Source organism: Diadema setosum, chromosome 4, assembly GCF_964275005.1.
Source record: "Diadema setosum chromosome 4, eeDiaSeto1, whole genome shotgun sequence".
In the NCBI taxonomy this organism is placed as follows: Eukaryota; Metazoa; Echinodermata; class Echinoidea; order Diadematoida; family Diadematidae; genus Diadema; species Diadema setosum.
In genome coordinates this window covers 32068531-32093768 of record NC_092688.1, presented here as the reverse complement: position 1 = coordinate 32093768, position 25238 = coordinate 32068531, and the positions used below count along the sequence as shown (strand labels likewise).

General features: G+C 40.1%; 2 protein-coding genes across 2 annotated transcripts in view; both read right to left on the bottom strand.

The window, feature by feature from the left end:
* LOC140228020 (uncharacterized) overlaps positions 1 to 10368 on the bottom strand; it is a 100532-nt gene extending 90164 nt beyond the window's left edge. The window contains exon 1 of the mRNA XM_072308416.1: positions 10162 to 10368. Coding sequence (XP_072164517.1) covers positions 10162 to 10368 — 207 coding nt within the window. The remainder of the gene's footprint in view (positions 1 to 10161) is intronic.
* Positions 10369 to 16627: 6259 nt separating this feature from the next.
* On the bottom strand, positions 16628 to 24716 carry LOC140227795 (coiled-coil domain-containing protein 63-like). The gene is made up of 9 exons (XM_072308191.1): positions 24541 to 24716; positions 23802 to 23991; positions 22785 to 22907; positions 21452 to 21633; positions 20825 to 21021; positions 20011 to 20294; positions 19051 to 19302; positions 18056 to 18195; positions 16628 to 17285 (listed from the first exon to the last, which is right to left on the bottom strand). Exons 1-9 carry the CDS (start codon positions 24714 to 24716, stop codon positions 17051 to 17053), a joined length of 1779 nt encoding a protein of 592 aa, XP_072164292.1. The 3' UTR covers positions 16628 to 17050.
* Positions 24717 to 25238: the final 522 nt, after the last annotated feature.

Here is a 25238-nt window from a genome sequence, read left to right as displayed (position 1 = left end):
TTAATATACCACTGGATATTCCTAGATGAAGTTGCAGCAAAAAATGCCTTTTTAGTATCCATTCAGTTGCCTTTAACTTTGACCTTTAATGGGACTTTGCCTAAAATCAAATCAATGCAAAAGCTTAAATGCCACAAACCTGGTCCAAGAACTAAGAAATTCCATGAGGCCTTTACTCTATTCAAAATCATGATATCTTCAGGATGGACAGACGGATTGGCACCCACAGTCATATACATCTGGCACACTTTGGAGCGGAAGTGTTAAAGCTGAAAAAATATCATTTGCACTTGCTTTCTTCATTATTATCTGACAAACATGAACTATGTATTATATGAAATGTATAGACGTCGGGTATTACAGTTACATGCATTCTGTGATGAAAATAAAATAGGCCCCTCACTTTGCCTATTATGGTCACTGTTATTGTGGGTTTTTTTTTTTTTTTTTTTTTGAAGTTGTCAAGTTGTAACATTTATTTGATGTGAAGAAGAAAAAAAAATGATTTTTATCCCTTGTGATCATTATCACATCTAACGTATCTCATCAAAGTTGAGCAGAAGATCAGGATATTTGCAAAGAGTGGCCTGAGATGAAAATGGAAACTCAAAACCATACGTTGCCCAAATGGCAGAGAAGTGTCGCATCTGCTCCTCGGTGAGCGTAATTAGCTGATTAAATTTGTACCGTTTGCAATCAGGGACAGGTTAAGGGGGTCTTGACATTCAGCAAACAGCCGCGGTGAACACGAACATCATGTTTGGGCATGAGTCACACGTCAAGGTTCGGTTTCAGTCAGGACTGGAAAGATGCCCGCACCCATCTTTCACCCAGCCGAACGCATGAACTCACCTACATGCTGAAGAACAGCATTCATCAAGCACAGGCATTACAGAGATCCCTGGCTCTATCGATGATGCCAGGATTTGATAAGGACTAAAGAGGATGTTTCCTCTAAAAACTAATCCTCGTCCCACTGGTGGTGATGATTGTAGAAGCATCTAACTTTGAGTTAAGAAATAAATATGTTTTGATTAAATCAAGAAAGGGATCAACCTTGTGTATTGTCAAGTGTCTGACTACAGGGATTACAAGAGCACTATAAAAAGATTATCATCCAACTTTCATTCATTTGACTCTTCCAGAAACTGTTAGTGCGCAAAACTAAGAAAAAAAAGACTTACAGAATTGCATGAATCACGCTGTACTTACTGTACTTGTTTATTTTGTGTTGTTCTTTTTGTCAATGAATCAAAATGCATTGCCAGAGATATCTCCTGAATAATGCTCCAGGATTCGATAGAGGAAGACATCTTTCACCAAACACCCAAGGACAATGACGTGTCTCTTGGAACATCTTCAGGCTGCCAGGAGCCCAGAGACAATGAATTCTTGTGACCACGAAATAGTAGGAAGCACTACTCATTTAATATCTCTCACTTCTTGGCCCGCTGACAGACGGGCGGGTACATCAGGAGCGCGGGGTGTCACAGCTTCCGCACTCCTCACGCTGGCAATCTCTGTTAACATGCCCACATAAGTTGAACATGTAATTGACAAAACTAACATACAGACGAAAATATGCTTGTACATGATGCAGATGTGCATTTTGGTTTGACAGTTAGCTCAACTGTCATAATTTTGTTTCCTGTGCCCTGTTGCATAAAACCCTTACCGCTGGACTTACCGCTCCTTTCTAGCGGTAAGTCTTCAAATTAGCGGTAAAGCTTATAATCCTTGATGCTGATTGGCTGTGATGCCTAATTTTGACGGTAGTTACCATTGAAATTCAACGGTAAGTTTTATGCAACGGGCCACAGGTCTGCTCATTTCTGTGTACACAATTCTTTTGACACATAGGTGTGCAGAATGCAAGACCATGGGATGGCTGAGAGTAAAAATAAACTTTGACAACCATAGAAAGGAGACTGGATAACAGTAGAAGACATGTGACATGGGCAAATGCCCAGCCATTGGTGTATTTTGCTTGAGGTTTATTTTTGTTAATGTTGCATGTCAGCCAATATTTGCATAATTAGCAACTTGCAAAAGTATTGCCTCCCATGACACAAAATGTGTTGTGCACTTTGATATATCATCTTGAAATTGGGCAAACACTATCTTTTTTTTTTCTCTTGAATAGGGGTATCAATACTTCTTTCTCGGTCAGTCATTGCATTTCTTCATTGAGAATCCAACTACTTGCAAAACAGTGTACAAGTCCCAATTTTTTTTTTATTTACTGTACCATCACACTCATGAAATATCTGATGTGTATGGTAAAAGTGGAAGAAATGGGTGAGGTTTTCTATTGACGCTCGAGGAACATGGCCACTGGAGTCATATCAAGTTCAGTTATGTGTGTCTCTTTGTCTGTACAATGCACGTATGTATGTACAACTGCGTATACGTATATCCATGCACATTGGTCTGTCTGTACATGTGTTCATTCAAACACTTCAATTAAAGCTCCTTGGTTCATCTGCTCTCGAGTGTCTCAGATACGACAAAGGAGGTACAAAAGCAGTGTGGAGCAATCATGGAGTTGATGGTTTTACTTAATGCCAACTGTAATCAAAGGGAGCATTGCAAGGTACAACTTTTTAGGTATTCAGATTCCACCAGAATCAAGCAAAATTTACTATCACGCTTTATTATCATTATTGATAGAGTGGACCTGATAATTTAGAAGCAGTAAGCATTGAATGTTCAAGTATCATTAAAATGAACAAATTATTAAAGGCCATGCAAAGACACTCCATAAAATTCATAAACATCAATAATTCTTTCTCGGTTTTCTGGTCAAAAAAATTACGCTTATGAGATGCTAATATTTCATGAGCACATGTTTTTAAGCATTTAAACAGACATACAAAAAGTTGTCCTTAGTCTGGAGGTCCCCTTAAATAAAGTTTTCCGAGGACAGTTACAGTCGTTATAGTCACACATGCGAGATAGATGAGGTAATGTTTAAAGCAATTGCCTTACAAGACTCCAACTGGCCTGCACACGCATGAATTTCCTGTTTCTTTAACAAAAAAAGAAGAAATGAATACATATAAAACAAAACAAACCAAATAAACTAATAATACCCTTTGCATAATATTTCATGAGTTTTATTGACTTGGCAATGATGACTTGAAAGGACGAGGCATTTACAGTTGCTATTTAATTTTATATCAACCATAGAAATTTAGTTTTTTGAAATATATTTCTTATTGATATGCAAGCAGCAATTGGAAAGTTGTGAGGTGAGAACATCCGAGTGGCTTATGATTTGAATCATAATAAAGAATGCTTTTTCATGGAGACATGTGAACATGAAACGAGTTTCATAAGTGTCAAACCTTGGTTGAGTTTCCAATAAAATCTTCCCCGTCTTGTTCAAAAATGATTTTACATTCATTATCAATAAGTCACCGTTAACATGCAGTTTCATGGAGTTGTACTCTCTCCAATAATCATGTGGTGCGATCCTTTTACTCAGATCATTTCTTTTTTACATGATGAAGGGAAAAACAGTTGGCATCATTGGCAATTGGCATGCAGCACCCATCAAGCTCAGCCTAATAAAATGGCAACAGGTGTTGTCGGTGTCATTCTTCTCCCACTGTCCCGCCCTTGGTAACTACGGCGCGCTTCTCCAGGGCTACTTTACCCGTGAATTACTTCCTGCGATGACCCCCCGAGAAATTATCGCCTCTGCCTCAATCCCCTCCCCTCCCCGGATACCTCACCCCTTTGTCACCATCCAAGTGATCCGATACACACAACGTCGTCACTAAGCAAACCACAACATGAGATCAGTGACAACACAGCTGTGCCTATTTCTGCAGCAACTTAAAAGGCAAGCTGTTGCCTTCACAGGCATACTATATTTGTGAAAGGGTGCAAAACAAAGATTTCAATCCTGCCAGAACTTGTGGCAAGTTTCATAAAAGTATTCAACAGGTTCCTTTGCATAAATCAATGCTACTTTAATGAGAATTGTACAATGAATAAGAATTTCCGTTGATGTTTCATATCTAGAGTAGACGGTGTGATGCTCTAACAAACAAACAAAAAATTAAGGTGCTAACAAAAAAAAAAAATAATAATAATAACATTCCTTGAAAATTTATGGGTTTTACACTGATATTGAAAACATTCCTTGCTACCAGTCCTGCAAAAACATCTTTGCACAAGCAGGGGCTGGGTGTGTGCACATGAAAGGATTAAACACAATCATTACAGCATGCACTCTTAGAGCTCTCCTTGTTGTCTGCAAAAAACAAACAAACAAAAAAACAAAAAAACTTCATATGACACACACCACCAAATACACATACACACAAGGAAAATTCACTTTTGGAGCCCAATGTGTCAAAAGTTGCAGTACATATCTGCTCTGATCCCATCACTTACCCCAACAATCCACTTGAAGAAGTCAACAGCGTGACTGAACCCATATCACAGTACAGCGCTCACCCAATATTACAGAAGTGCTTTAAATAGAATAGTGGTGAGATCACTAAATTGCAATGAAATTCAATGTAACAAATTTTCTATAGACATGTTCATTTCACTGTTTAATCAGTACCACAGACTGCTTTACCAGGACATAGATTGGCCAAAACACTATCATGGTCCCTCATTAATGTCTTAAAAAATGATAACTAAATCTACAAAAATAATAACAGGGACTTAATTTTTCTTCACTTGGACAGTTATTTTCTAACCAATCCCAGATAGATTTTGCCGACTGCAGTCGAAACATTTGCTGTTGGGCAGTAGGACTTACTTTGTGGGACTACACAGTACCCTGGTGGCATTGTGTTGGCAGTCGCATCGAGCGCTGTCAGCTTCTACTCATATTTGCATATATACTGTATAACGAGGAATGTTCGCATGTATTTTAATTTCGTGAAATTCACGAGAGCCAAAATTCACAAAATAAAAATGCACCCAAAAGTTCTTGCCTACACAATATGCATGGGATGCCAGTGGCAATTCGCGAAAAATTTCATGCTGCGAGAAAGGCCGTTGGCTCCATTTCTCGAAATGTTCATGCCGCGAATATATCGTGTTTTACAGTAAGTGCGATTATGGAGTCATCTCGACCACATGCAGTACATTGTGACTTGATATGTAATGCAAACTTTGAAACTGAAGAGAATCATTTTGCAGTACAATTAAATAAAGGGAACTTTGGTGATGCATATTTGCCCTTTTATGATGCAAATGTAGGTATCAATGGGTAAAATTACTGTGCATGGTTTAGCTTGATATACATACTGGATTTCATGTGGGACGATTTGCACAGGCCAATATCAGCCACTGCTTAAGTAGGAGCCTCGCTTGAATGGTAGAAAAGTTTGTCTCCCGACCCCTCCCAATTAGCGGGGGCCACAGTATTTATGTTTTTGTTAAGAAACACATGTGGTGCACACATTTGGAATTACAGTTTCAAAACTTGTTTCACGATGATGACAAGAACTATACTTTAGTAAACTCAACTGCCAAAATTCTGTAAGCTTTGAAACAAATCTGTTGGTGTAGTAGTATTATCAATACGTCTGAGTTGCTTGTTTTTCCCCCCGATTATCTTGATGATCTGTAGACTACAAGAGCGGCAGTGCTGTCTGACAAAATTATGTCTGTAATCATGATAACGCCCATCTCTACACAGCAACTGTCAAGATCGAAACAGCATGCCAGACGGTGAACCTCTCTGATGTGTCAGTTCCTTGTCGTGTAGGACAGAAATATGGTGTGGTTTTCATGAGGTCCCACATCCTGTAAATCACATCCAATCGTATCATCTCTCAGTCCCACGTGCACAGTCCTGCGTCTTCTTCTTTCCCCTCATTATCTGTCTCGCCCAACCCGTAATTGGTTAGCAACGGAATTCGTGCATGCATCACACTCATCCTTTCCCCAGGTTTACTGCACAATGCGCCCCTTGCAAAAGAAATCAAATCGGACAGGGTAAACAAAATGTTTCTCTTTTTCCTTGCCACGGCAACTCTCTGCAGCCACCTCGTAAATCATCCACTGAAATATTCTCTCAACAGAAAGAGGAAAATGAGACGGGAGGGAAATCAAGGTCACAGACGTGGTCATTGAAAGCCAATAACCCATGGCAACTAAGACATGATCTGATATTGACCTACGCCACACAAGAGCATTCACCCTTCTGGTGATATAACATGCAGTACATTGTACAATTTAGACAATTTGCTTCATAACTGGGTGATTATGTAGAAAGGGTCAAATCGAACAAATCATCAATTTCTCATGGAGAGAGGACATCCAAAGCAGGGCTCTGCATAACTTTTTAAAATCACAGTTGGGCAGATTTTAAATCTCTAACCCCCTCACAAAAAAAGAAAGAAAATAATAGAATTTGAAAAAAAAAAATTAAATATTGTCTGTAGCAAAGTCGTTGTGTCATGACATTAACATCCACGAGATCTTAATAATATAAACTCTTTTCCTTACACCTTGGCTTTTGTTAAAGTGTACAAAAATGATATTAATATCTTACCAACTGTAATCATGGAATTGCTACCAACACAGCCACTATATACCGGTACCGGTAACTTGAGTTTTTTTCAGAAACTTCTGACATAGTATTAAATTGCAAAAGTGAATTTCCTGATAATGTCATGGGTTCATCATAATTTACTTTCTCTTCTGAAAGAAGCTATCATTAACCTTATCATCTCAAATGCATTTTTTGTTCAAAAGTGGTCAATATGTTTGATATTTGACATCTGTTCATCAAATAAAACTGCCTTTGCAGAGGGAGAACCAAAGGGCTCATGGACATACCATACATCAAGAATTTACTGAGTTTGTTTTTTAAAAGCCAATGACCTGAACACAGTGGCACAGTTGACCGTGAGTGTTTTGACAATGCTGGCACACGCCTTAGCAGTAATGCTTGCTAAACCACAAAATTGCTCATCCCAAAAAAATGAATGACAAATGTTGATATAATACAAGTACCAATATTGAATTCTCTACACTTGTGTAGACATGGTAAGAGAATTGACGCACGGGGCCAATTTCCTGTAACCGATCGAGATGAAAGTTGTTCTGTGATGTACATACGTGTCTATACCAACATGAGTTTGTGGGGGGCATCAGATCTAGAAGAAGAAGCCTTCTCGGACGGCAACTCCAACAAGCGTGATGCCCACAGTCACAGTTTTCCTTCTCTTTGGGGGAGCTAGGGCAGCTGTCTTAAATTACGCAATCATCATGAGGAAAAGCCCTAATCAGATTCAGACATTCAAGCCCACACAAATCAAATTCAAAGAAGCTCTGAACCAGCCAAGTTTCCTGTGCCAATTCCAGTCTGAATTACCCAAAATGCAATGGACTTTGATGCAATTTACACTCCCCTCCATAGAGGGCAGTATCATACTTGGAATCAGAATGGCCTTAAAGAGAAAGTGAAACCAAACCGACAGTTACACAATTTTAATAGTAAGACATAGTTTGACAGTTTGGTCAGTAAGAGCACTACATTGTACATATCTAATGTGAATCTTACACACACACACACACACACACACACACACACACACACACACACAGTCACATAAAACTGTGTGACTGTTAAACGTTCTTTCAGGACTCGGTTCAATTCAGCTCAAAGATATTCCCTCTCAACTTCTTCTCAAAGTAATGATGTCACTGCTTATTGAGCATAAAGATACAGAGTAGATCACTTTTATACAAACTGCCAAATGGTCCAAACTACACCTTGCTTCTCAGTTTCATCAATCTTTAACAGACTTCTGAAGTTCATACTTCACGTCTGTTATTGTGAAAGAACTTTTCTCCAGGGCATCTGTGTCTTGACAGCTACTAGCCCTTTGCGACAAGATTCCTTACAATATATCTGGTAGTCTTCTTTTTATCTGTCCAATCTGCTGATACACACTGACAACATTTACAAAGAAATTTGTCAAGTATTTATTGTCTCCCCCATTAGTACCACAAAGTAAACCCCTTTAACTCTTCTAGAACATTGTTGATACCACAGCTCCTCTCTTTACTGTCAATGAATAAAGCGGTCAAATTTCCAAGACCTACAGACCCACTGATCTCTATGTTTTGTTGAGTGTTTTGTTAAGTACACACACAGCCACAGAATTGTAACTACAGTTAACTGCTTACCGAAGAGGCATGCCTCGATGCACCTATTGCTGACTGGTGCTATTTGTGGTTTTAGAATGTGACCTGGTGGGCAGCGAATTAATTGGGTCACACATGATTCCCCATACTACTGGGTCTTTAAGTTCTTCTGCTATTGAAACTTCAATGCAGGAAAAAAAAAAATATTCAGTATCTCACTATGCCCCCTCCCCCCTCCTTTGCACAGTGGGACAACTGGGATCTACAAAAATAGGGGTATCGAGACAAGTCTGAAGAGATGATTGTGCTACGGGGCCTATCTTGTAGTCATTATCATTTTAAGAACTGTCCACAGTAAACTATTAAAATCGCTACGTATGCAGCACAGTGCTCATCATTCAAGATATACATGTGCAAATTATATTCAAGTCCAATAGGGAGGTCTAGAATACTGTTTTACGGGGTTTGATGGTTTGGTATACAATGTACACATGCATGTAGTGTACACTAGTGTATCCTATCAATGAATACAAAATCCAATCAAGTTGTAATATTTCAATATAAAAAAAAAGGATCCTGCCTTTATCTTGACTACAGACCATACAAGAAGTAGCTAAATGGATAGGACTATTGTCTCAAACCTTTATGTACCCTCTCATTACAGTGGTATTAACTTGTCAAGCTTTTTCATCAGCATTCAGGCAATTCCTCCCAAACTGACCTAAATGTATTAGTTGGTCAGCCCACTCAGGCATAACAGTGTGACTTTGTCCAAAAGGAAAGCCAAGGTAGCACAATACAGATTAACCCGTTGAGGATGGTTTGCTCAAGGTTATTGCTGCAATCCAAGAATCATGCCTGTAAAATGAGTTGTGTGCAAGAAAGTTAGATGGATCTGAGTGATATAACCCTCAGCCATACGATCCAACTTAATAGTGTCTCATGCAGAAAATTATAAATTGTGTCATTTTTCAGTTATCAAAATTTGATCTGTATGAAGACGGGTGCTAGGCCGTGGAACATTCTGTAATGGGGGAGGGTTTTGGTCCATCTTACTTTACCTGCTGTACCAGGGTACCGGTACCTGTACCTGTTGGATATCAGTTCAAGGGGCACCCCACCAGGGGCTTGGGGGGTGGGGGGGGGGGGGATCTGGGCCCCATATTATTAAAAGTTGATATGATACAAATATGATACGTAGGCGCGTCATTTGACAATGATGCGCCTACGTAAACAGTTGTTTGTCGGTGAGGAGCTGTGCGTAAATGTGCATTCAAAGTAAAATAAGCAAGTCAGTACGCGAGAGTCTTAAGTGTCCGGACACCCAACCCCCCATTTTTATATCAAGGGCTTTTGAATTTGAACACACAAAAAGTAAAAGACAAGAGTCATGACTATAAGTGAGTATATGGTGCACACCATACACCACAAGCTCATTTCATAAGTTTGTACTTTGTAGTGTATGTGCATCATGCATGTAGATGTGTGTCTGCACCCTAATAAAATTAAGTACTTCTAATAAATGACTAATTTATAGATTCTATTACTAGCCATTTCTTAGACCGTGTATGTAGTATACTATGTACTGATGTAAAACAGATCTGTTGTCATTTGAATATACGCGCCTATATTGTGGAGTGTAACAATAGCCCAGTATTGTAGTTATAACAGCAGTAGGTACTAGCAGCAATAGAAGTATTCGCTGACACAAGTTTGTGATTCAATTATATTGCATGGGCATGGCATTCAGTGTCATTCAGATTGTTGGAGACTTTGTAAATTAACATAATTGTAAAATCATGTTCCTGTCAAGAAGAATTGATCAGCTATGAACATTTGACCTCTGTAATGATATACCTTTGATTTGATTTAAACAGTGAGTAGCTACACTGAATTTTATAGTCGTTAAACATGCATTAGACGAAGATGGGTGATACATCTGTACGCACACCAGGGACAACCAACGGCAATTGTTCAATGTTACCACACAGATTTAAACACGTGGGACAACGAATTTCTCACCCACGTACTTACCACTATTTCCGACAAAGATTTGTCGATTCTAGGATCTATCACAGGGATTTCTCGTCTTTCTTTTTCCACCGGCTTCCGCTCGCTGTCAGAATCATCTTCGGAGTCACTTTCGAGAAGCAAAACTTCCTCACGCTCTTCGTCAATTTCCTCTTCACTCGGGTTTGGAGAGGCCACTTTCTCCAGTGAGTTCTGCTGATCGTCCGCCATGATTGCTTTATGAACCTTCGCCTACAGTATATATCGATATGACATTGTATGCATTGTAAACTCTACGGACATAAGTTGTGTTCACATGCATAGCTCGACGAAGTTATGCTCTAGTTAATCAAAGTGGGGTTTTCCAAAATATTGCGCAATTATCCTTGTTTGTCTATGAGTTTGCGCCCAATTTCATAATAGTGTATCATTTTTGTGCACTTAGATATGTAGGTCAGGAACATATTTTATGATCGGTTCAGGAGTTAAATCCACGCAAATTCGGCAAACCAAAACTTTCAACCAATCACGTCACTGATCATCTAACCACACAAAAATAGATTATCAATACTCACAAGCACAATGTACAGTTGTATTTTTAAACAAAAATGATATGAAAATGATTATCAGAGTGATAAGGTACCACGTAAACAGAATTCACAAAACCGACGGAAAAAACCCCAGAAATACTCAGTATACAACTGTACTACCTTGAAGTACAAGCAAACCTTTATTATCATAGGTTCTCCCGACCAATTTTGCACTTTGGTCAGACAATTGATAGAAGGTTCATTCAATTTAGCAAAAACCCTGGTTATCGCACAGTCTGTCATTCAAAATTGCAACTTGTGCGTTCAATTTAGCATTTCGATCAATTAAATTTGCACATGTAGCTTTCGAATTCATAAAATGAGCATTCAAATTGGCCGGCATGTAGGGCCTACTCTACGATCATTCAAATTCGCCATTATTCGCCGAAAAGGGTTTTTGAGTCATTCAATTTCGCGAATGGGCAGTCAAATTCCAAACATTTTCATTCAAATTTACGTTATATAATTTCTTTTTTTGAAAAGGTGAGAATATTTAAACGTGCATTTCTATGTGACTTTTTATTTCATCCACACACTGTTAAGCAGTAAAAGTATCATATTTTTGACCCTATATATAACTCGAGTTCGTTGATCTATAACGTCCCTTTTCTTTCATACATGCCATCATAGGCCTACATAAGCCTATCTTCTTACAGTTATGACAGCACAACATACAGACGTATATCTCAAGAAGACAGAGAAAGAATTATAGAAACATTTGAAGATCATAACCTTGACTTCCTAGGACTGGCCGACACACTCAGAATAAAGCGCTCAACGGCCAGATTTAAGTTGTGGCCACATGCACTATCTTCGGATTGGGAGACCCAAAGTAAAGCACATAAAAAAAAAAAAAAATCTGTTGCCAAAATCTCTTAAATGAATACGAAAATATGAAATGTAATTATCAATGCTTACAAAACAGTGACTATGAAGAAAGAAAATAAAGAAAGAACCAAACAATAAACATGTGTGCTAACTTGACTGCAAAAGATGTTGAATTGGATGCCCAAAAAAATGAATTCAAATGAACGAACGCAGCATATACGTGATCACATGACTATATCATTCTAAACTGAATGAACGAATAGCGAAATGATGCTTGTTTAATGAATTTCTGTTGAAAAGTGTTAATTAGATTGAGGTTAAAGGTAATGTGAATGCTCCAAAATGAATTTCAATGAAGAGATCATAAAACTGAAATACCGAACATGTCATCACGGCTAAATTTTGCTAAATTGAATGCAGCAATAAGGAATTGGACTGACAAAAGCTCGATATTGGCCGGGAAGACCTATATATGCAGCGTACATATCCACAAGACATCCACAAGACACACGATCACACGAAGACATTGATATAGTCTCAGATATTCCATACCCTATGCGTTCAACAGAGTTGGTTTGAATCCCTTTAATTCGATCAATTTCCTGTTATCTGTCTCCTCACAACAACTGTCAATGACTGACATCAGTACGCTCTTTTTAAAGCATTTGAAAAAGGGGGAAAATGTTATTGAATTTGTATGCTTTTATTCGCAGATATAAGCTGTATATCGTACACCAACCGTACATGCTCATAGCCCTACGGACACAACAATATTACTGTGCTATTAGAAGTACAGTCTCGTTGAAATTTCGACAAACGCGTGTGTGCCAAGGTATAAATTGTAATTTTTTTGTCATGATCTGATCAATTGCTATGCTTCACACACTTTCAAATATAACCGAACATTAATCACAAACCGATTTTTCAAAAGTTATCATTAGGCCTACCTCACTTGATTTATTCAATGCTGATGCGAGAACCTTTGCCAGATTTGGCAATACCCGTATTACAATTTGTGATCAGAAGATAAATATCAAAGCATCATTATTAATTGTGTGAGTAGGCTGTTCCCCTCCACTCCACGATCGTTCGTTGTGGGTGTTGTCACGTTAAACTGACCTCATTGCACACGTTTCTATCATACCAATGCTAATCTATTGCATTATTGCCAACCCCAGCTGGCCTAATTCTACCTGAAAAGGGCCCCTTTTCTTTCCACAAATCAAAATCCTCTAATATATAGTTAGTCACACGTGCTAGATTGGGGACTATAGCAGGTCCCACTTTCTGTGTTGCACTTCAGTGTATTATAAAGGCTGGCGAGCAAAAGCTAAAGCTGGAATACACACATTGTGATTCGGGTTTTCTCGCGCCGTTCATCGCACACTGATAAACCAATATGCAAAGTAAGTTCAATTCGACAAACTTTTCAGGCGTAAAGGACGCTCAGTCAGGAGGAAAAAAGGAGGGTTGGTGAGAATTATTTTGCCGTGAAAGCTGAAGATGGTAAATATGAATTCTTGTGGCAGAGAGTACGGTGGGCTTGAAGGGAAACTTAACAGCAGGCCTAACGTGAAACTGTTATTAACTGCGGTACAATGTTTAAAAATAGTCCAGAAAGGGTAAGGAAGTTTGAAAGTTACGTATGAATTCAAGAAATACGTGTATTAGTATAGATATATCGGTCACTATCGGTCACGGGGGGGGGGGGGATAGGGGGTAGCAAAATCATCGATGATTGAGTAACTAAACCTATAAACCTATCACTATAAAGTCATCATTGCGTAGCCATCACAAAGCAATAATAATTTCATGCAAATTGACTTCTACGAGACAATTAAGTGAAGGTTTATTTGCAAAATGATGGGAAGTGGCAACGCAAATGACATCGCGATGTCGTGTAAATTTACGTGTGATCACGACAGAAAACATCATCTCGTAGAAAACGTGTCAAACATTAATATTACACGTTTTTATGAGTTATGAAATTTATTTTTAAAAATGTCACTGTTTTGTTTGTTTTATACTATTTTTGTTCGGGTAAACCTCGATATAGAATAGATTAGCATGTCACATTTGCAAAGTATCAATATTTCACGAAGGAAGATAGCGCTTTAGGGGGGAAAATCAAATACGAGTGCCAGGCGGAAAAAAAAGGCTCACCTTTGGCATGACTAATGATCTTCTAGAAGCAATTTCAGTATGAAAACAGCCAAGGAATAGAGTGATTGAATGTTTTACTATGTACTACCTAGACGTCGGAAAATATTATGTTATAAGGAACAGAAGTAGTCAAGTACTGATGATGTAAGTCTGTGAGTGTTCTTAGTCATCCAGGTAAAGTATATCATGAACTATATCAGTAAATCTAGTCAACTGGACTTACTTGTAATTTGGAGTAGCGACGTTTCACGTCCTCTCCGGCACGATTTATCAGGCCGACTGATCTTTGGCGGCAATTGGTTGTTGACCCAAAACAGGGTCGGGGAATTTCAGAAAGCGCCAAGGAATCTTCCGAACTGCCGGGTTGTAGGTTCCGGTTAGGTTGTATCGTAGGCCCCCTCCTCGGTTTAGGGGTGGCTCCTCCCTTTTTGCGTAGATACACTCTTTGACTCCCCTCTTGAACCACCGTGCCTCGCGAGCTAAGACGACCACGTCCTTGTTGTCAAAAGTGTGGTTACTGCTGTTCAGATGGGAGTATATGGCAGAGTTTCCACATCCAGACGACCTACCTCGTCTGTGCTGGTACATACGCTTGGCTAAGGTCTGCTTTGTCTCTCCTAATTTGTACAGATCTTCACACTCGTCATCCTTGCATTGGATAACATAGACCACGTTGTTTTGTTGGTCTTTCGGAGACAATCCTTTATAGGATGGACTAACTTCTGTCTCAATGTGTTGATAGGCTTGAAAGAGACAGGAATATGATGCTTGCTGAAGATTCTACGAATTTTTCTCTGATATTCCTGTCTCTTTCAAGCCTACCGACACATTGAGACAGAAGTTAGTCCATCCTAAGTATACAACTCCGAAAGACCAACAAAATAACGTGGTCTATGTTATCCAATGGAAGGATGACGAGTGAGAAGAGCTGTACAAAGGAGAGACAAAGCAGACCTTAGCCAAACGTATGTACCAGCACAGACGAAGTAGGTCGTCTTGATGTGGAGACTCTGCCGTATAAACTCCCATCTGAACAGCAGTAACCACACCTTTGACAACAAGGACGTGGTCATCTTAGATCGCGAGGCACGGTAGTTCGAGAGGGGAGTCAAAGAGTCTATCTCACGTAAAAAGGAAGGAGCCACCCCTAAACAAAGGCGGGGGCCTGCGACACAATCTAGCCGGAGCCTACAACCCGGCAGTTTGGAAGATTCTTCGATGCTTTCCGAAATTCCTTGACCCTGTTACGGGTCAACAACCAATTGCCGCCAAAGACCAGTCAGCCTGATGAAGCGTCCCGGAGAGGACGTGAAACGTCGCTACTCCAAATTACAAGTAAGTCCAGTTGACTAGACTTACTGATATAGTTCAAACTGATGATGTAAAGGCAGCGAAGCTGTCGATAGTCAATAAACGTCATTCGAAGACGTGGAATCTACATATCCTCGACTGCGTTCATATTCCATGGTTGAGCTATAACAAGTAGTAAAGAGGAATTTAACAGAGGAACATGACATTGCTTTGTCATCAACAATGACTTCAAAGCTTCTCCATTGCTGACGTAACGATGTCAGCAATATACACACTATCGATTCAAAATGATGAATGTTCACTCCTGCGTCACTGATGAACAACATTAAACCTCGGTCATGTCGGTGGTTAGCTTGCTGTCACCCATACCTTTTTTTTTTTTTTTTTTTAAAGATAGATAGATGGGGGGGATCTTGATTTACGGAAGCTTGTAAGTGCCCCTGAAAAGACGAGATGATTCCTCGCTTGCTCAACCTTCTCGGGTCTGAGAAGACTAGAAAGCGGGTTCTGAGATCTCGTCTTCTCGTTTTCTCGGGTCTGAGAAGTCGAGAGGCGCGATGTGTTAGCTCAACGTCTTCTCGTTTCTCGGGTCCCTGAAAGCGAGAAGTGAGATATAAGGTTTAATGTTTTCAGCATCTCGGGTCCTAGAAATGGAGGGGAGAGATATAAGATCTCATCTTCTCTACTTCTCGGGTTCGAGAAGGCAAAGAAGGCAAAACATGAGAGCTCATCTTCTCGCCTTTTCAGGTCCGAGAAAGCAAAAAGGCGAGCTGTGGAATCTCGTCTTCTCGATATCTCGTACCCGAGAAAGGAAGAAGCAAAGATTCGAGATTTCAATGCAAATAAAGAAAATGGATGATTTTTTTTTCAACGTCTGAAAAAAAAAAAACCCAACAACACACACACAACTGAATGTTTCGTATCCAATATTGGCATCGTATTCATGTCATTTTGACTGTTTGTAGCTGCCGCCAAACCGTATTATGTGTGTAATGTATAATGACGTGTCATTGATATGTCCCTGAGTGTTGATAAGTTAATAAAATTTCTTTGTGGAAGAAAAAAAAAAGATGCAAGATCTCGTCTTCTTGACATTTTGACATCTCGGGTCAGAGAAGGCAAGATAATCATATTGAAACCTAGTCTTCTCGCCTTGTAGGGGCGAACAGAAAAGATAAGACTATAAGTCTCGTCTTCTTTCCTGGGACCCGAGAAGTCATGAAGACAAGATCCTTCTCGCGAGGAGGCGAGTTGTGAGATATCGTCTTCTCGACTTCTCTGGTCAGTAAAGGAGAGAAGGAATGATGTAAGATCTTGTCTCCTCGACTTCTTGGGTCCGGGAAGGAAAGGAGACGAGATCTCATAGTCATATCTCGCCTTCTCGCCTCCTCAGATCCTCAGATTTTGCAGCCTTCTTGCTGGGCCCGAAAAGGGCGAATCAGGTGAGAAATTATCTCGTCTTCACAGGGGCACTTACACGTACATAAACTTACGCACTGGTTAGGAGGTAGAGGATGAATACACATTTTGTCTGTGTGTTGTTGTTTTTCCCCTGTATCCTGAACCGTACTCCCTCTTCAAATTCGCTGTAGTATTTAAGTGGAATTACGCACTTGGAAGAAAACGTATCTTGCATTGCAAACATGACTACGATTGTGCTTTCTTCAGATGAGGATTTTGCACAGAGGGGCTGGCTTGTGAAATAGATGAAAATGTTTTGCAGTAGCCAAAGAAAGAAGAAGATTAAGATTGCAATTATTTGATGGGCAGGCTCGTAAACACTAGTATAAAGTAAGAAATCTAACGGCAGAGCGAAATTCGTCTATTAGTATTCGGTAGCTATGCAAAGGAGGGCTGACGTACAAATGATTTTGACAAATCAGTTGAACCAGGGTCTTGTTTAGCTTACAACGTTACCCGCTGGAGTTCAACTGAAGTGCAACACAGAAAACTTGCAATCCCGTAGTGTGACTATAAAAGCCCTCCCCTCTTTTCTCCCCCTCTTAGTTCGGCTGATCGGGTTACGAAGACTCAGTTTTGCTCTGGTTATCGTCCGGTACGTCGGTGGGTGCTTCTTGCTGATTAGTGGGCGTGGTTGTAGGGGCTTTCCCGACATTCTTCCCCCTCTGCTGTTGAGCTTCCAGGCGCTGGAGGCGACGAGTGACCCGCTTCCTCACCTGCTCCAGGGTCAAGGGTTGATCTTTGGTGTTCAGAAAGTCGGCCGACGACGAACGCTCGCTTACGTCGATCTCGTCCCTGTCATGAGCAACGATGATCAAAAGAAGACTCGTCGTCGTAATCATAATGAGAACGAGCACAAACTCACTAATACCACCGCAGACAACTGGAGTCAATACGATCTATCATTGTGGAGGATCAGACTTTCCGGCAGACTTTTAACGATGTTTGACGAAGAATTAAAAAAGAATGGAACAACACGAAATGTGGATGATGTGGGGGATACGCAGTTGTACTGAAGGTCATTTCATTGTTTGATACAGGTGGTGGAGGATAATTTGTGCGTGTGAGTGTTTGTGTTTCGGTGTGTTTTTTTCTTTGTATGTTTGTGTGTGTGTTGTCAGAAGAAGTTTATGGGGCTTGTTAGCTTACGATGTGTTTGGTGTCACTGCGATGGGTCGATCTAGCGTTTATCAATTCAAAGGCATTGCAAGCAAATGATTCATGTTCAGTGAAGTGGAAAGTGGACTATGTCTTATACATGATAACAAAATTGAACGAGAACTTACCTGTTTAAAGTTTTATTCTTATATTATCTAAATAATATGAGTGTGAGTTAATAATTTTGTTTATCGTTTATTGCTATCGACTTGGTAATTATCAAGTTAGCATGTTTGTTTCATTGAGATTGAGACTGCCATATTATCTGTAGATTTTTAAATATCATCAGCATATCATACAGTTGCTACAGAGAAAATAATCTATTGAAAAAAAGTCGCTTTTTATGTGGTGGACGGCTAATGATCGATGCTTTGATTGAGATGAGGTCCATATTGACTCTGTGTTACCTGATGGTTGGCGGAATAATGGTTACTTCCACCGACGGGTTGGGCTGGCGGCGCAGTATCGTCACACTCCCGGTCTGTTTAGCCGGAGATCCGTCCCGCCCGTTACCTTGTTTCTCGCTGTTCTTCAAAATCATGGCTTTCTGTCTCCGAAAGAGAGCCAAATAATCAACGTAAGGACTAACAGTTGTACATGCAACACATACTGCCTCACATTCAACAAAAATACATGATATGACGTTACGTTTGCTCCCAGGGTATATTTCATGCCAAAGAGCGTACCGGTATGTGAAATCTTCAGTTCAAAAAAAATAATGATGAAAAATGTCCTACATTTCCATCGTTTACTTCCGAAGATGTGAACGTTTTGTATGATGAGAAAATCTGCATCACTTTCTGCCTCCATATACGCTCTACGTTCAATTCTGCACCTTTACCAGTGTCACACTGGACAGCCACTGGAAGCACCTTTAAAAGTGTTTCCAGTATAACACTGGTCTGAAAGGTGCGAAGTTGCACTCGTAAAGGTGCTCCCAGTGTGGCACTGGTAAAGGTGCAAAGTTGAAACTATTTTTCTCAAGAGTGATGTAGCAGTGTCATTTAATGCACAGAGCGTGACTTTTTTGTTGTTGTTGCTAGTATGATTCAATGCCTACATGTGATTGTCTTTAACACAATATGGAGCCAAAGCAGTTTTGAATGGCAATGTGTCTGATAAAACTATGACGTAATAATACATAAACATAAATATATCGTATGCATCAAATCGACCGTTGAATACTTTTAAACGGAGATTGGGAATTAAAAAAAAGCAGACACAATTACGTAACTTGTGCTGGAAACAAATCATTTTTCAAACAAACTTCAATGTAAACAGAGAGTACTATTACCTTCAAAAAGGAATAAAAGCAAACACAAAAACAAAAAAATGAAGCAAATCAAATCCTGACAGCGATGATAATAACAAATGAAACAAAATATTTTCTTTTGCGTTTCACCTTGTGTTCTCGGCATCTGTCGATGAGCAACAGGTCGCTCATGGTGTGTTCGATAAGGCCGAGATACGACATTGCGTCTAGCTCCGAGATGCCTTCCCGCGCGCCAAGCCTCTGCAGCACCGTCGTCTGGTCGCAGCCCAGTTTGCGCACGGTGCTCATCACGGAAGCCATGAGGCGGTGCAGCCGCTTGAGCACCTTCTTGGCGTTGCTCTGATGTTGGTGGGCCTCTGCTGTGATTGCGTTTGCCTCTTGCTGTTTCGTCACCGTGACAAAAAAATAAAATAAAAATAAAAACAACACAGTCCGTTACTTTCTCTAACAATGAAACTACCATTGTATTCTAGAAATTTGCTTATATTTCATAGAACTAAAATGATTTGCCTAAAAGTTTGATTCCTGTGCGAGAGAGATCTCGAAAATTACATAATTTGCTGTTGTTGATAGCGTTCGTATCCTTTATATCATTGTAAGGCATCGAAAACATTCACATTCATGCGATATTCTCGCGTTATAATTTACTTTGTGTGTTATCAACGGCGGAACATTTTGTAACGGCAAACGGACAAACAAGCAGACAGATTTATTTTTTGTTCGTAACAATGAATTTGCCCCCGTTGCATGCATGGACTACAGAACGAATTCTTCTTTTCGATGACGTTAAAACCCCAATATGATTGAGAGGTATAGGTATAACTCTCAAGTAGTGCCAACAGAATACTGTATGCACTGCAAGAGAATTGGCTCTGGTATCCTACCTGTCATACACTGCAGTCAGCCCTATGGATAACATGCATGTCATTGTTCTATACAAATGGTATAGTTCAAAGTTCTGGTAAATCTTCAGTAAGACTTCTGTCATTTCGATTTTCGTGTTGTGATGAACGCTTTATACAGTCATGTATAAACGACGCGCAAGATAAACGACGCGCAAGACAGTCACTTCGCGATCTCTTTCAATACCTCAAGCCCTTTCATGATTTTCAGTCGCTCTCCCTCCAGCGCCATTCCCTGGCTGTTGAAGCTGGCCATGTCGTTCTCCGTCTTCTTGATCTCCTCCTGCAGCATCTCCATGTCGTCGTTGATCTCGTTGACGTAGTTGAAGAGGGCGAAGTTGAGGCCCTCGCGGTAGATGAATCGGCGAACGAGCTTGTCGAGGTCCACCTCTCCCGTGGCCGTGCGAAGACGCAGGAACGACGACTCGAGGTCGTTGATGTTGGTCTCGGCACTGTCTGGCTGTCCATGCTCTATGAGTGTAAGCAAAGAATAATCATTACCAACTATATATGAAATAGGTATACCGAACAATGCTGGAATATTGATAAAGGGGCTGATGTTCGTCATTCTTACGGTTTGTTATTCCGATACGCACAAAGTCCTTATAATTCCACTGTAGACGTTCGTCAATCCAAAAAGGTTCGATGATCCGAGAACAGTGGAGAAGATGCGTTATAACGAACCTTCGGAATTACGAATCCTATTTCGTTTTGAGATTAGCACACCTTCGAAATAACGTGTTCGTTTGTTTGTTTGTTTGTTTTCATTTTAGGATTAACGAAGCTTCGCAATAACAAACTGCAACCGATAATGGTAGGGACCTATACGAAAGAGAAGACAGACATCATGGGCAAGATATTGATAGTTTCTGGTCGGCTAAATGAGTTGTGGGGTATAATAGACATGGACCTACAACTGTAGGTCCATGATAAGGATAAGCCGGCCTTGGACGACTAACTTGATTCTGAGCACGATAGTGGTCACTTAAAGATCGACTCACTCTGCTTCCGTTTCTGCACCTCATCGGCCGTGGCCTTTAACTGTTCGGCCCGGTCCTGTGCCTTGAGGTTCATGAAGGCCTTCAGCTTCTCCTCGTGGTCCACGATGCGCTGGAGACCTTTGACCTCAATGTTGAACATATTCTGATCTTTCTCCAGACGGTCGCAGAGGGCCGCCATCTTGTTGTGCGCCTCATCCCTGTGAAGAAGAAGAAAACACACATCATGATGATGATGATGATAAAAGTGGTGTTTCCGCTGCCGCTGCTGCTGATGATGAGGATTGTGGTGTTGGTGGTGTTAGTGGTGTTGGTGTTGGTGGTGGTTATGGTGATGGTGATGATGATGGCGGTGAGAACGAGAAGAATGAGGTTGAGAAGCAGGTATGGCATTATTAAAAAAAAAAAATCAGATGAGAGGCAAGATGAAGATGAAGAAGAAGAAGAAGAAGAAGTGAAGAAAAGTGAAGAAAACGAGCAGGGTTGTGTGTAACATGTTTAAAACAAAGCTGAATGCATTATATAAAGCCCTACGTATAAATCACGACAAGAATTATGCTCTCTTTCTGTACTTTGGATCGAAACGACATTTATATGCCCATAATATGACTGACTATGAGCAATACGTACCTCGAATCGTAGGCTGAGGTAGACTGTTCGATTATCTCGTTCATTTCGACCTTGAGATCGTTCTGATCTGCGCACATTTTGCGGTAGAGGCTGTTGTAGAGCCGCCGCTCTCGGCGCAGCTCCTCGATGCGTTCCCTCAGTTCCCCATTCTTCCTCAGCGCCCTATTGAAGGTCACGGTTGCCTGTATGAGTCGCATGAGACAAATGACTGTCAGCGAGCAAACTGAGATACTTCCGCAGTGAATCTTTCAGCTGTCCAATTTATGTGTGTCTGCTACCATTTTAGGTTTTATTGCGGCAGAGATTTATACTCGTGCATTTTATATCGATATCAGCTGTCATACGAACATTTTTGCAGTCAGAAATGTGAACTGTTAGTGAGTACACTGTCTCAAATACTGTGAAATTGTGTTTGGCAAGCTTTCGTTAAAGGGTGTGTACAGTTCTGGTTGAGGTGAGGATTTAGCTTTTAACGTTTTGCGAGATATTCAGAAACCACTCTATGAGATGTCAAAGAGCATGCAATTCTAAGGGGTATCAATAGTTTATTTGATGAAAATCGGTTTTGAAATGGCTGAGATATCCAAAAACAAGGTGAAACAAAGAGATCCTAATAAAAGTGTGGCCTGTCGCCTTTTATTATTATCACTTTTTTGGATATCTCAGCCATTTGAAAACCAATTTTCATCAAATAAACGCTGAATCCTACTTAAAACTACATGGTCTTTCATATTTCATAAGAGGTTTCTCTTTATCTCATTTAGAAATGTTCAATTTCATGAATCCCCACCTCAACCAGTGCTGTACAGGCCCTTTAAATTCACGCAAGAAAAAAGTACAGTATTGCAATACACGTTGTATAGATGTTGATAAAAAATACTTACTTTTTGATTAGCTTCCTTAAATACTTGTACGTGAATCTGATAAATGTAGGCCTATACAATGTGTTATTATCAATGATTGTCGTAGGGTCTATCCGTACTGCCCATAATATACTGCAAATTGCTTGCTTTCTGAAACAAGAGCATTGCAGGCCTATTAAAATATTCTACATTCTAAACGTTATTCATTCTGAATATCCATCAGGGAGGTCCTAGCTTGAAATCGAATCGTGTATGCATTGTATACTGCATTCATATCAGAAATAGACCAAAAGCTTCACTGTTAGAACGATGCCCACAACTACGGTGTCTGCAACACTACTATAAACACTTGTCAATATTTCTAAAGATATTGAATAATCAAATCAATATGACAACTCTTGATAACAGAAGAAAATGAAACGGTGATTCCAATAGTTTCTGAAATAATCATGAGTAAGGCAGAGCTTTACCCGGAAGAGCCTGTTTTCCATGACCCGAGTTCTTTTCTCCGTGGTCAGATGATATCGGTTCTGCTCCGAACGGCCGTCATTGACCAGGCGATATCGGCGCACCGTTTCGTCCAAGACGCGCATCTGGAAATGGAAGACAAAGTCGTTGATTAATCTTGGCACATTTCAGCATTACCCAAAGCAACTGTCTGCTCTTTAGTCAGACATGTTTTACACTTTTGGTATGCTGTCCTTTGACTGCTCGATATTTTTGATTTGTTCTGTTTTGCTTTGCTTGTTATCATTAATATAGGTCGGCAATATTAGTTAAATCGAGCGACCACGCACAGGTCCCACTGTTTTGATATGCACCAGACATGCAAGCTGACCCGTATGTTTCTTGGTTTGTCTTCGATGCACATTTTAATTCTCTCATCGTCACATGCATGTTGTTCCTCTGCTTCCTCTGCTAGAAATTGTAGGAATAATTTGATATGATTCATTATTTAATGCCCGTTGTTGTTGTTGTTGTTTTTTAAATCTAAGTTAAATCGTTCACTCGTTCCACTAAATTAAGAAGGTTCAAACGAGGACTCGAGGATATCCTTTCCGAAATATCTTTTCCAAAAATTATGTTTTTACCATGACTTCACTTTTTTTTTTTATAAAACCCGTTTTGTATTAAATCTCACATAGAAGTATAAAGATGCAACATTTAATTTATCTAGACCTGTTCGGCTTGGGTGCTATTTTTTTTTTTTTTTTTATGTTAATTGCTATTTCAGCCATATACGTATAGAGGCTGCAGTATGCCAAACAAATAAATTTAGTTCATTCATGCAACGTATGCCTATATTGCAATGCTCCTAACTCATTGCGTAACCTCTTGAATAATCGTTTCTTTGTATTTTAGAAGCCCCCCCCCCCCTCCATGCTTTTTAAGTTACATAGTGCTATACAGCGGTCTACAGTGGTCTATATTGACTATTATATATAATCATGCATGTATATAATCCCTTGGGCTCATTTTTATATTACCTGCTTATTCGCTACTCGTATTTCATCCATCTCACTGGCGCAGAGAGACTTATACTCCAGGAAGTTTTTGAGGAGTGTCCTCATCAGGGTATCATCTATGGCATCCTTCTGACACACCCTCAGACTGGTGGCCAGCCGGAGGTCCATGTCCATCTCCGACCGCTCTCTCTTCAGCGACGTGATGTGAACACTGTATTGCGGCAGGGTGGGGATCGGGAGAAGAGAGCGGTTTATCAGTTAAGATCACCTTATTTGACAAATACGTTCACTTGTTGTTCGATGGATGTCCAATGATTCTACAGCGACTCCACCTCACACCCCCCCCCCCCACGTGTTTTGGTCTGAACAAAAAACAAAAAAAAAAAAAAAATCGGAAAAAATGAGGAAATAAGATCGAAAAAAAAGGCATTGGATATAAAGATTCGGGGGGGGGGGTACCATTGACCTTGATGACCTCTGCTGACTCCTCCTCGTCCGCATCCAATTCCATGTAGATCTAGGCCCTATTTATGAGCCTTTGCCTTTTTTTTTGCCTTTTTTGTTTGTTTGTTTGCTTGCTTGCTTGCTTGATTACGAGCATTTGATGCATTACATTGATTAATCCGAAAGTGGTAGGCCTATGGTGAAAGTAATCCTTTGATTAACTTCTGAAAATGTGAATTAACAAAACAGCGAAAATAGTGAATTAACAAAACAGCGAAAATAGGGAAGGGAAGTACTGTAGAACCACTGTACCCACTTTTGTTTTCGGATGATATTCTGTGATTCCTCAAGGTAGGCCTTGCGCTGATTCTTCAGGATGCGATATTCCCGATGTAGTTTGCTCAGCTCCTGTTCGGCCAGAACGTAGTCGGCTTCCGCATCACCATTCATACTCGGCGTCTCCGCCCTGCGGCGGCCGATAGATGTCGTCATATTGACCTGGATAAGACTCTTCTTTTTTTTTTCTGATTGCAGTTTTAATTTAGCGCACTGCAGGCCAAAATAACTATATATTCTGATGTTTCGCTCCGTATAACTAAGTTCGTGAGAGAGTAGTGCTTATGCACAATAGAAGCGAAGAGTGTATGACGAGTTTGAGTTTTTGAGTAGAATCAGAGCTGGCGTGTTCTGACTACCAACCCTTTGTTTTCTACGCGCGCGCTCCGTTACCATAACTTTATCCTAACTGCTACGCGCACATTTCATTTCGACGTCACAATGTATGTAAACGTATGGACGGCAGCAATGTGACGTCACTATATCAGAAAAATAAAAAGACTGGAGCATGACGAATGCATTGTTATTGATTATCCCTGGGTGAAGACTAAAGATCGCATTCCGAAATTCGCTATTTCGCACATTCCCATATTATATGTTGGAGCTACTATGCATCGCAGATAAAAAATTAGTAAAGGAGCAGGGATAAAAGATAGTTGCACCCCACCTTAAAGAATA

Coding starts and splice junctions, on each gene's coding strand:
- LOC140227795 (XM_072308191.1), bottom strand. CDS start 24,716: ATGACGACATCTATCGGCCGCCGCAGGGCGGAGACGCCGAGTATGAAT. Junction 23,992..24,540: donor AATATCATCCGAAAACAAAA/GTGGGTACAGTG, acceptor GCCGCAATACAG/TGTTCACATCACGTCGCTGA. Junction 20,295..20,824: donor GGTGCAGAAACGGAAGCAGA/GTGAGTCGATCT, acceptor TTACACTCATAG/AGCATGGACAGCCAGACAGT.